The sequence below is a fragment of the Chionomys nivalis genome, chromosome 24, assembly GCF_950005125.1.
Source record: "Chionomys nivalis chromosome 24, mChiNiv1.1, whole genome shotgun sequence".
Taxonomy (NCBI): domain Eukaryota; kingdom Metazoa; phylum Chordata; class Mammalia; order Rodentia; family Cricetidae; genus Chionomys; species Chionomys nivalis.
In genome coordinates this window covers 89,921-102,800 of record NC_080109.1, presented here as the reverse complement: position 1 = coordinate 102,800, position 12,880 = coordinate 89,921, and the positions used below count along the sequence as shown (strand labels likewise).

The 12,880-nt window shown below is 41.5% G+C and overlaps 1 protein-coding gene across 1 annotated transcript; it reads left to right on the top strand.

The window, feature by feature from the left end:
- Positions 1–5,791: 5,791 nt before the first annotated feature.
- On the top strand, positions 5,792–12,508 carry LOC130865753 (cytochrome c oxidase assembly factor 4 homolog, mitochondrial-like). The gene is made up of 2 exons (XM_057756725.1): positions 5,792–5,882; positions 7,869–12,508. Exon 2 carries the CDS (start codon positions 7,879–7,881, stop codon positions 8,140–8,142), a length of 264 nt encoding a protein of 87 aa, XP_057612708.1. The 5' UTR covers positions 5,792–5,882; positions 7,869–7,878; the 3' UTR covers positions 8,143–12,508.
- Positions 12,509–12,880: the final 372 nt, after the last annotated feature.

The window sequence follows — 12,880 nt, the reverse complement described above, 5'->3', positions numbered from 1 at the left end:
CTTCCTTCCTTCCTTCTTCTTTCTTTCTTTCTTTCTTTCTTTCTTTCTTTCTTTCTTTCTTTCTTTCTTTCGAGACAGGGTTCCTCTGTCTAACCATCCTAGCTGTCCTGGAACATGCTCTTGTAGACCAGGTTGGCCTCGAACTCACAGAGATCCACTTGCCTCTGCCTCCTGAGTGCTGAGTTTAAAGGCATGCGTCACCACTGCCCGGCCCACCGTGAAGATTTGTAGCTGTGATTGGTTTAATAAACAAGCTGACTGGCCAGCTGCTGAACAGAATAACTCAGGCGGAGAACTGAGAATGCTGGGAAGGAGAAGGGCTGAGTCAGTGGTCACCAGCCAGATGCAAAAGGAGCAGGTGATGAATATGCCATGCTAATAAAGGTACTGCCCCCATGGCAGAGCATAAATAAGGAATATAGGTTAATTTAAAATGCAAGAGCTAGGGCTGGAGAGATGGCTCAGTGGTTAAGAGCATTGTCTGCTCTTCCAGAGGTCCTGAGTTCAATTCCCAGCAACCACATGGTGGCTCCAAACCATCTGCAAAGAGATCTGGCGCCCTCCTCTGGCGGGTGGGTATAAATGTAGGCAGAAAGTTGTATACATAATAAATAAATCTTTAAAAAAAATGGAAGAGCTAGTTAGTAGCTGGGCATTGGTGGCGCATGTCTTTAACCCTAGCACTTGGGAGGCAGAGGCAGGTGGATCTCTGTGAGTTTGAGTCTACGAGAACTAGCTCCAGGACAGGTTCCAAAGCTACAAAGAAATCCTGTCTCTAAAAACCAAAACAACAACAACAATAACAACAACCCCCCCAAAAATACTAGTTAGTAATAAGCCTGAGTTATTGGTTGAGCATTTATAAGTAATATTAAGCTTCTGAGTCAATTATTTGGGAAGGGCTGACAGGTATTTGGGAATAGACAGGTGGGAAAGAAACGGCTGACTATAACCAGGGCTGTTACACAGAGAAATCCTGTCTTGAAAAACAAAAACAAACTTCCTGAAATATACATATATAGAACTAAGTGTAGTTCATCTCAGCATTTGAGTGCTGAGGCAGGGGGTTAGTAAATTTGAGAGTTTAATCTTAAAAAAAAGATCTATATGAAGCCACTTGGTTTGGAGAGATGGCTCAATGATTAATAGCAATGGCTTCTCTTCCATAGCTCCCAGGTTTGATTCCTAGCACCCACATATAGACTCGTAACTGTCTGTGACTCCAATTTCAGGGGACCCAATGCCCTCTGAGGGCACCAGGCATGCACATGCAGGCACAGTATCCATATATATAAAGTAAAATCAATTTTAAAATATATATATATATAAGAAATTTTTAATCCTAATTTCTTAGAGCAGACTTTTAATTCTGTATAACTCAGTATTGTTTCAATTTTTGTAGCTATGTATATACTGATTATATGTTTTAAAAATTATAAGAAAAAATAAAAATTGTAATGCCTATAACTTGAGTGACAACACTGCTTAAATGAGATATTTTTAAAATCAACAATACAATGTCTGAGCAAGATATTTCATTTTTCTCTGTCTACTCTAATCAGCTGAGAGTCAACAATAATAATAATTAACTGATATTTCAAAAATATTGATATACCTGTCCATTATCTCATTTTTAGCCTTACTTTGCAGATGAACCAAGAGGCTGAGGAGATCAAAACATCTTTCAAATTTCTAGAGCCAATTAAGTAATAAAGTCATTTCTGACTTAAACCATGTCAATTTCTTTCTGTTCTACCATATTGCCAATACAGTAAGTAGCATGTCCGCAATCGTAATGGCCACAGAGTAGACCAGTTGAGTCCTTTTGAAATCCTACAGGCCAGGTAAGAATCACCAGGTGTTCTGTCCTTTAGGGCCTGTACCTTGCACATAGGGGTATAGCCAGCCCCATTAATCTCAATCACATAGTCCAAGTCTCATGGACGAAGACAGCATTTGTCACCAAAGATGGAAAGAAAATACAGACAGCTAAAGGGAATGCAGCTCTGCATGGATTTTACTAAACTCAAGGGTTTTTTTTTTTTTTTTTTTTTTCTGTAGAATACTGGCCTAAAGAGGATGGTCTGAAGCTGGCGGGATGTTTCAGCAGATGAAGGCACTTGTTGCCAAGCCCGACAACCTGGGTTAGTGTCCAAGGACCTGGATGATAGAAAAAAAAAAAAAAAAAAAAAAGAACCACACGCTGTCCTCTGACCTTGCTGTAGCATTTGCAAACCACCCACCCACCACACAAAGATGACCTGAGATGCTCAACAAGTCTTTCTATGAGGGCCAACTAGGACCATGAGAGGTGTGTCACTGGAGGGTTTGAGGGCCAAGTGCAAAGTCAATATGAAGAAGTGTTGTCTTTGATCTACAGCATCTGTCAAAGACACAGTCAGCAGCTGCAAGCTCCCACAGTTATGCATCTACTTGCAAACGTATCCTTGTCAGTGGTTTAACATATGAATCTATCCATACGACTGTTTTCCTTAATTTGCTCTCAGAGCATTCCTGAAGCTTGACTACATACACTAGGACAATTAGAGTGTTTATTCAGTGGCTGGAGTGATGGCTCAGTGATTAAGAATACTGACTGCTCTTTTAGAGAAACATGGTTTCAATTCCCAACACCTTTATGGCAGTTCACAATGGTCTTGAGCCTCTGCAGGTACCAGGCACACTTGTGGTATACAGACATTTAATACAGGTAAAACACTCACATAAATAAAAATAAATTCAAATTTAAAGCTTTCTTTAAAAAAATTCAAGCAGCATGTTCTTAGCCAGCACATCCTTACCTGGCTGTCTACAAGCCCTTTGTTAAATGGAGTTTTTGCCTCCAACCACATGACAAACCACATTGCCAGCTGCAGTTTAGCTGACCTGGATCTGGAAAGTCTCCTAAACCACAAATTGAACTCTCTTGACTGAATTAGCCATGCCAGCAGGGAACAACTTTTACAAATTGATTCACTCCTTTCACCATGTGGGTCCTGAGCATTGAACTTGGGACATCTGTCAAAGATGACTTCTTACCATTTGACAATGATGGTAGTGGAACTAAAACAGCAAAGGATTTGGGAGCTGTCATGAAGTCTTATGCAGAATCCCACAAAAGCAAAGTTAAAGGGCATGATTAATGAAGCAGATGTGGATGGTCACAGTCCATCAATGGCAAAAGAAATAAAAGACAGTTTGTGCAGGGAGGTTTAGAGAAGCACTCAGCTTGATTAGGCTGGCAATGGCTGTGTGGCTGCAGCAGAGCTTTGCTGTGTGCTGACAGATCCTGGAGAGCAGTTAACAGATGAGAGCATGATGAAGATATCAGGGAAGCAGATACTGCCATGACATAAAGAGCTTGTGCAGAGGATGGCAGCAAAGTAAAGACACAATATCCTTAATCTCCTGCACAAAACTGTGCAGTTGCTCTTTCCTTGTAACCTGAATAGGGTTGGGTAGATCAGATGGCAGAGTGCTTGCCTAGCATGCCTGCAGCCCTGGTTTGGGTCCCCATAAACTAGGCATGGTGGTACATTACCATCAAAAGCACACATCTTTGATTATTATACAAATGAAGTAGAGAGGATAAAGGTAGCATGGATGTATGAAGGAGCTATCTGGCTAGGACCAGTTTTCAATGCTGTGCCATTTATAGTGTAGACAGAAGTTTCTGTCCCACCCCACCCCAAAGAACACAGAGGCTTATATTAATTATAAACTGTTTGGCCTTTTGCTCAGGCTTATTACTAACTACCTCTTACAACTTAAATTAACCCATAATTCTTGTGTATGTTTAGCCATATGGCTTGGTACCTTTTCTCTGTAAAGCATTCTCATCTTACTTCCTCTGCATCTGGCTGATGACTCCATCTCTGCTTTTCCTCTTTCCAGAATTCTCTTAGTCTGGTTGCCCCACATATGCTTCCTGCCTACCTACTGGCCAATCAATGTTTTATTAAACCATTATGAATGACAAATCTTTACAGTGTACAAAAGCATTATCCCACAGCATACAGTACATAAAACTTGCCTTGTTCATGTTATCCACAGCAAATCCTTCTAAACCTGTAAGTTCTGGGAACCCATCTAGGCCAATTCATTGATAAAAGGCTACCATACAAAAATGCTTTCCTTTTATAGCACAAAAGAATATCTCAAAAATAAAAACTTGTCGGACAAAGTGGTGTACACTTCTGATCCCAGCACTCTGGAGGTAAGGCAGGTAGATTTTTGTGAATTCAAGGCCAACTTGATCTACATAGCAAATTTCAGCTCTGGGAGGGCTACATAGTGAGAACTGGTCTCAAAATTAATAAATAATAAAGTTCATATTATCATCTTAAAGATTCAATTCAGGCACCTTCACAGATAGTATGCTTATGTAATTGACTTATAGGAACACCACCACCACCCACACAAATAAACCAAAAAAAAAAAAAAACAAAAACAAAACAAAACAAAACCACACACCATATTGAAGGTAGGTGAACTGACTGGGAACAAACTGAATTTGGGAGGGAATATGATGAAAATATAATCAGAAAACAAAGTTTTAGATACATAATTTATCATTTGTAGAGAAAGTTGCTAGAATAATTTTAACTTGGTTTTCAGTTATGAAAAAGAACTCACTTTCTATGATGATAGGTGAAATCATCAGGCATATATGTATTTATCATATATATGTATATCCAAGCTTCAAAGCTGGGCATGAGGGCACACATGTGTAATTGCAGCACTCAGAAAGTTAAGGCAGGAGAAATGTCACACGTTTGAGGCCAGCCTGAACTACATTATAAATTCAAAGGTAGTCTGCACTACAGAGTGAGCCCATATCCCTTCAAAACACAAAAATACTCAAAACAAAACCAGAAATAAATATACGATATAGCAATGGTATCTGAAATGACAGATAATCAGGAAAACAAGCCCTTCTTACAGAATTTAGGAAAGCTGATTTCTTTTTGATGAACCCAATGACACAGAGTGCCATTCAGTGGGAAAGAGGCTGAAATTTGAGAGCTGTCTGGATCTGGCTGGGTGAAATAACTCATTTTTCATCCTGATGCCTAGAACGATGATACAGTTAGGAAACTCTAGCAAGTGTGCACTGCGGATGAGAAAAAGAGGGAAAGGAGGGAGACAGAGAGGAGGGAGATATCTCCCTTGTATCCTGAAAGATGGCAAAGATGCCTGCTATCAAACAAACCTGAGTTTAATCGCGGGACCCACATGGTAAAAATAACAGTACTAATTCTAGCAAGCTGTCCTCTGCTCTCCCAAGTGTGCCTTGGCGACACACATAAATAAACAAATGTAATTTTAAGAATAAGAAAAAGTCTCTTTCACGGCAACAATTAAGTGCTTATTGATCTAGTTCTGACATGGATCACACTACACTTCGCATATATGTTTCCTTGGTCTTGGGAATGAAAAATAATGTCCATTCGGTTTTGAAATTTATTTTATGTGTCCTATGCCCTCCAGTTTACTTGGCAAACCATGCAGTGACCCACTTCGACACAGGGGCCAGGCATAGCTCTCGCTGATGCAAAGATACAATGGGCTACACGCCTCCTCTACTCCTCTTTCATGGCTGGAGTCAACCGAGAGTGTCCACCTCGTCTCAGAAACATCAAAGATACCTCCCCCGTGATGCCGCTCCCATTTGTCCGCCTCTTTCTCCCTTTCCCGGAAAAGTAGGACGGGGGAGGGCTCTACATGGAGCTCACCAATGAGAAAGTGCAGAGGGTTCCGTACTTCCGTGTGTGCACCCCCGCGAAGGTCCGTTTCCTGTGGAGAGTACTAGAGAGAAATCAGTTCCTGCAGAGCCGAGAGCCCGCGGCGTAACCGGTTCGCACGCTCTTCTGCACCGGCAGGTGAGCCCTGCACACTCACCCTCGCGTCTGAGGCACCTTGGGGACCGCCGTAGTGCGCCCGAAACTGGGAGAGGTGCTTCAGGGGACCTGGATACCTTTATTTCTCTGCTTCCCCTGTTGTCATGCTTTCCCAGAAACCAAGCTGTCTGCCATCTCTGAGCATGGGTCTAACTCCTTTCTCATTCAAGGAATACCGTGGGCAACAAGTTTTGGGTGTAGACTGTATTTAACATTTACTGAGTCTATCTAGTGAATCCCAAAGCTGTTTTTGTGTGTGTATCACTTGCTGGTGATTCCACCCAATGAGGCAGGTTTCCAGTCAATGTATTTCAAAGTCATTTTCCCTTTTTTTTTTAAATTATTTATTTATTTATTTATTATGTATACAATATTCTGTCTGTGTGTATGCCTGCAGGCCAGAAGAGGGCACCAGACCTCATTATAGATGGTTGTGAGCCACCATGTGGTTGCTGGGAATTGAACTCAGGACCTTTGGAAGAGCAGCCAGTGCTCTTAACCTCTGAGCCATCTCTCCAGCCCCCAGTCATTTTCCCTTTTATTGTGTAAGTGATGTTTATACAGAAATGGAGCGCTTTAATCCTTTTTGTGCCTTACTCCTTGTCCTCATAATAATAGTCTTAAACTCCTAACATGGGTTACGAAACTTTGCTGGTCAATCATTTACTCATTTCTGTCAGTTTTCATTTCCTGCTCAACTGTTTTCTCCAGTCACTGAAGTGTTTTATTGTTTTGTGATTCTGGGAATCAATTTTAATGGACTCTTCCATCTTGAACATTTGCTCTACCACCAAACTACACCTTCAGCCCAGTCACCAAACTTTTGATTCCGCGTGTCCAATGCTGTCTTTCTACCTCTAGCCAGAAATGTTTTTTCCATGTCTGGCCAACACCTAATCATCCCTGAATTTCAGCCTGGAAGTCATTTTCTCTAGAACAGCGGATATCAATCTTCCTGATGCTGCAACCCTTCAATTCAGTTTCTCATAGTGTGGTGGCCCCCAACCATAAAATTATTTTGTTGTTACTTCATAACTAAATTTGCAATGATTATGAATGATACTATAAATATCTGATATGCAGAATATCTGATATACAACCCCCATGAAAGGGTCTTTCAACCCGTGGAGGGGTCTCAACCCACAAGTTGAGAAACATTGCTCCAGGAAATCCTCCAGGCTTATTCCTGCCCCTGTAAATTGCCTAAATTTTAAACTCCATGAGGGCAGGAGCTGTCTCTAATCTGGTCATACTTGTACACTCTCAACATAGTAGCTGGCACACAACTCTCAGTTACCAGAAGAGAAGAGGCGTTTAGAGTCCTTTTAACTCATTTACAGCCCATCATAAAGCTTGTGCAAAGGTGACAGTCATCTCTATTGAAGCCTTTCCTCCTTGCTGCATTCTGTGGGGTGCTGAAGCAGATGATTCTGGGGAACAGTCTGGGCAAACACACCTCACATTAGGATATTGTTGACTGAGTAACTTCATACCCCACAGACTCACCTATTGCCCCAGCCTTAATGTGCCTTGTGCTACAACTACACTGAACTCTCAGTCCTGTATGTCAATCTTGCATGTACTTGGATTCCCTTCCAAGTGTTTGCTGTTACTCTTCTAGAAGAAAGAAGAAAGGCTGGTTCTTTTGAGGTAGATCAGAAATGGAGTCTTCAAAAAGATAGCCATTTCATTTAATTTGCATTCCACAAGCAGACACCACTGAGCTTAGATACTTTTATCTCAGTTCTGCTCAAATCATTTTGCAGACCCTCTCTCTGCCAGGCTTCCGGCTGGGGGTGGAGGTCCTATGGTAAATAAAGCTCAGTATTTGACCTTAAAAAACTTAGTCTCTAAGTGACACAGGCATATAAGCAGGCCACAGAGTGCACCTTGGACTATATTGTTTATGAGCGGGAAGATGTGTATAGTCATATCTGTATGTTAACCTTGTCTGTGTTGATATTCTAGGTTCCTCAAGATGTCAGCTTCAGCCTCACAAGGCCATAACTGGACCCGACAGCTGAAGAAAGAAGACAAGGAAGAAGACCCACTGGACCAGCTGATCACCCGCTCTGGCTGTGCTGCCTTCCACTTTGCAGTGCAGGAGTGCATGGCCCAACACCAGGACTGGCGTCAGTGCCAGCCACAAGTGCAGGCATTCAGGGATTGCATGAGTGCACAGCAGGCAAGACGGTGGGAGGAACTGCAGAGGAGGAAAGAGCAAGCCAGTGTTCAACACTGAGACCCTAAACCGTCATCCCACAACCTGGCCCTGAAGAAATAAGCACCCAGAGCGACCCTGGGAAGAAGTAATCCTAAGTAGTAGAGTGTGCAATAGGAGATAAATAATTTGGACCATCTTTGGGACTAGGGTTGAAAGCACCATGAGCTGTTTTTATTCTATGATCAGATGGGACACATCTATACTGTTCCTGTTTCACCCGTACTTGTATCTAAAATTAGTGGGATATGGACCACCCCCTCCATCCTACCTCTTAAGTGTGCCAAGTACTTTGTAAGTATATTCACAGGCTAAAGGTAAATTGGTTGCTCAATCAGGCCTTTGTTTTTCAGTCACAAATTTAACAACAACAAGTGTTTCTAAGGCATTGTGTTATTAATGTGCAATTTGAAGAGTTATGTGACCTTCCTGTTGCTTAGAGACTAGTGCGACTGGCCACACTCAAACAGTGAACTCAGTTTCCAACAGTGACAGAAGAGCCTTTATCTTTTCTGGGTGTTTTATTCAGTTTAATGGGGGTCAGGAGCTAATCGAGAAACATTTTTTAAAAGACGGAATCTATGTAGTCCAGACTGACCTTGAACTTTCTGTATAGCCAAGGATCACCTTAAACTCATGATCCTCCTGCCTCCACCCCACATACTGAGATTACAGGCATGTGTTACCACACTTATCGAGGAAACATTTTCAGCTGAGTACTTGGTGTATGTCAGGCTCAGTGTAACAGATTCAGAGCCTGCCCCATCCTACCAACACACAAAGCTTGCCAGACATTTTGTAAGTATGTTTGACATTAAAGTACAGACTTTGACCTTTGGAAAAATGGAACCACTATATGCTACTACTTGACAACAGTTTGACAGAGCTGATAATGCCTTCTCTGGGGTGCTGTTTCCTGTTTATAACATCAACAGTTGCTTCTCATTTTTATTCAGCGAAACCATGAAATCTGTTTCTGCATGCCCCTGGAAGTTATTTGGAAATAGGAAAGGGTTTGGAAGGTGACTCTGCCATAGAAGCTTGGTTTTTTTTTTTTTAATTTATAATTATTAACAAACATCTCTCAGGCATCTATATGTTAGCGGTCCAAGTCTGAATTATGGTAGACCCTAATACCTACTTGAGCCTTGTGTGCAGAAATGTTAGGGAAGACAGAAAGTAGAGAAGTTTATTGAAGAGTAAAGCCCTGTTTCAAGTTGAAGATAAGTGAGTAGATATAGCTGCATCTCTGCCGGTCCACTCCTGCTTTGAGTTGAGTCAGCAGTGGGGCAGGTAGTGTGCATTGTGGTGTCGTCACAAATCCCAGAGATGGGCACAGTGTGGTGCACGCCTTTAATCCCTGTACTCAAGGCAGAGGGAGGCAGTTCTCTGATTTCAAGGTCAGCCTAGTGTACTCGTGAGTTCCAGGACAGCTATAGGTGCATAATGAGGTTCTGTCCAAAAAAATTAAAAAATCTCAGAGATAAAAAGAGGGACTTTTAAAATTGAAGTACACATTACTTATTTGTAATGTCGGAAGAATTACCATCTGGAACAAATTCAAAGTACATCATGGTCAGTAAGAAAAGACAAGAAGAAACACTGGCTGGACTGAGGCCCATTCCTACTTATATCCCAGCATTTAGGAGGCTGAGGCAGAAAAATCACCCATAAGTTTCAGGCCAGACTGAGCTACATAGTAAGTTTTAGTTTAGCCTAACCAATAAAATGAGATTATTTAAAAAAGAATATGCTTTAGATTATAGGAAAATATAAATAGGTGCTCTATTACAGACAATCCAAAAAAACAAAAATCCACACGCTTTTAACATAAAATGTTAGCTGATCCTGCTGGCAAATGAAGTGACCAGTATTGGTGGAGAAAGGAACAGACTCATTCTTGTGAGGAGAGCACTAACTTTTTGGATGACAATTTGGTAGAACATACACAAAGCTGGCTGCAGTGACACATGCCTATAATTGCAGCAAGGCTGAAACAGGAGGACTGTAGCCAGTCCAGGCTACATTGAGTTCCAGGACAGCCATAGCTACAGTGTCAGCACCTATCTCAGGAAAAAAAACATAAAATATACAAACCCGTTTCATAAGAGCCTCTACTGAATACATGTTGTAAGATGCATGTGCTGTGTGTCCTGCAGCATGCATCACAGTCAGAGGGTAAATTCCATCATTAAGGACACAGTTACTCTGTATTCCAGTCTGTAATGATAATGTGTCTACATGATTTACAGTGGGGCTGTGTCCCAATAAACTCTCACTATAAGTGGAAATGCATTTAGTTAAACAATGTACCATGAAGGAAGGGGAAAATATCCTGAATGAGAGAGTACAGAGGGAGGGTGAGAGAGTAGGAGGAAGGGGATAAAATGGAAGCTTGGTTCCCAGGCGGTATTGGTGCACACCTTTAATCTCAGCACTCAGGGAGGCAGAGACAGGAGGATCTCTATGATTTTGAGGCCAGCCTGGTTTACAGAGTGAGTTCCAGGACTGGTTCCAAAGCTATACATAAAAAACTTGTCTCAAAACAAAAAAATTGAAGTATAGTACAGGCATATGTGTACATATTTTAAGAAAATCCTTTACGATTACAGCAATTAAGCATCAGCATTTTTCTGTGTTTTTTTTTTATGTATTTAAAGAAACATCTAGGCATTAAAGAGGAAACTCACAGGTTAGAGGCTAGCCTTGGTAGTATAGCAAGATCCTGTTAATAGATAGTAACTAAAGGCAGGGATTGCCTCAGTGGAAGAAAGCACAACCTGACAAGGACAAAACCCTGTTTGTTCTCCAGCACCATCAAAGAATAAAATAGCACATGAATTTGGGAATGTTGGCTCACTCTAATCCCAGCAAGGGAAGCTAAGACAGTCGGATTGCTTTCCTGAGCTCAAGGGCAGACTGGGCTACAGATTGTGAAGTACCTGCTGAACATCATAGCCTGCCAGCATAGCACACTGTAGAATCAGTTGTTCACCTTTATCATGCTGCCTGAGGGGAGCTAGGATCACGGCCACCCACAGCAGACACTGATGCTCAGATAAGCAAGCACAATAGAGTCTCCTAGACAAGACATCCCCAGAGAAGCATCAGCGTCATCACCTTGGAAATGGTAAGATACAAAGTTAAAACCTTTGCTCCTTATCTACAGGTCAAAAATAGATGACTGCAGTCTAGTGATTAGTGCTCAAAAACCCTGACTCGAGACCCTGATGAGCAGTCTGAGAAACAATGATTTAGCCAAAGATTTGACAAAGTTTACAATGGGCAAGACAGCTGGCATTTGTGTGACTGTTCAACTCACCCACTGCACCCCAGTGCAGTCAGAGGCAACAGCAAGTAGATGATCATGACTTTTTTCCAACAAACTTTTACTAACAGGAAGTTGAACCAGACAAGAAGTGATTATACAGTATTGTGAATATACTATATAACACTGAAATGTGCATTTCAAAATGGCTAATTTAGATTGTTTTATTACACATTTGTTTTTTGTGTGTGTGACATTCAGAGGTCAGCAGACAACTTTCAGGAGTTGGTTCTTTCTACCTTGTAAGTCTCAGGAGCCAAATGGAGGTCACAAGGCTTGGCAGCAAGCATCTTTACCCACCAAGCCACCTTTCCAGTCCTACAATCACTAGTTCTGTGGTATGTAAATGTTACCACAATAAATTATTATACAACAAAAATAGGGCCAGAAATAGTGGTCCACACTTTTAATCCCAGCTCTTGGCAAGCAGATCTCTGAGTTCAAGGCCAGGCTGGGCTACATGTAAATTCCAGGACAGCCACAGCTACATAGAGTCTGTCTTGAAAAAACAAAAAACTAAAAATAGGCAAAGGTAGGATTTGATTCATAGACCATATTTTGCTGACCCCTGACCAAGATCAAGTTTTTGAACTTGGCAATGCTTCTGCTTCAACCTCCTTAATACTGGGATGATACATGCCACCACACTTAGCAAGTATCTTTTATGTATGTACATATGTATGTATGTAGATAGAGTCTCATGTGAGCCAAGTTGCCCTTGAAGTCACTATGTACCTGCAAATGACCCTGATCTCGTAATCCTCTTGCCTTTACCTCCTAAGTATTGGGAGTACAGGTGTGTATTATCACAATTGGTTGAATCTTTTACTTTATAAAGAACCCAGCCTCGGGAACTTCATTAAAGCAACAGAAAATAGATGAGCACAGAGTTCACTTATGTTGTAAACTCTAATTCATTACAGAGCTACATGTCTCTATATCTATATAATGATACAATTTTTTTTTTTTTTGGAGACAGGGTTTCTCGGTAGCTTTGTAGTCTGTCCTGGAACTCACTTGGTAGACTTTGTTGGCCTTGAACTCATGGAGATCCACCTGTCTCTGTCTCCCAAGTGCTGGGATTAAAGGCATGCCAAGTCATACTCATACCGAGCACATTGGCACACATCTTTAATCCCAGAATTTAGGGGGTGGGAGTTTGGGCAAGGAGGTAGGTGGATTTCTGTGCATTTGAGGCTACCCTTGTCTACAGAGCAAATTCCAAAACAGTCAAGGGCTACATAGAGACCTTGACTCAAACAAACAAACACATAAACGAATAGCTTATACTAGATTGCTTTAAAACATGAGTTCACACTAACTGAAAAAGTATGGTGGAATGAAAACATGATTAGACAAGGAGACACAGAATTCCTTAAAGATAGTTTGACGCTAGCCTGGTCTACAGAGCTAGTTTCAGGACAGCCAGGA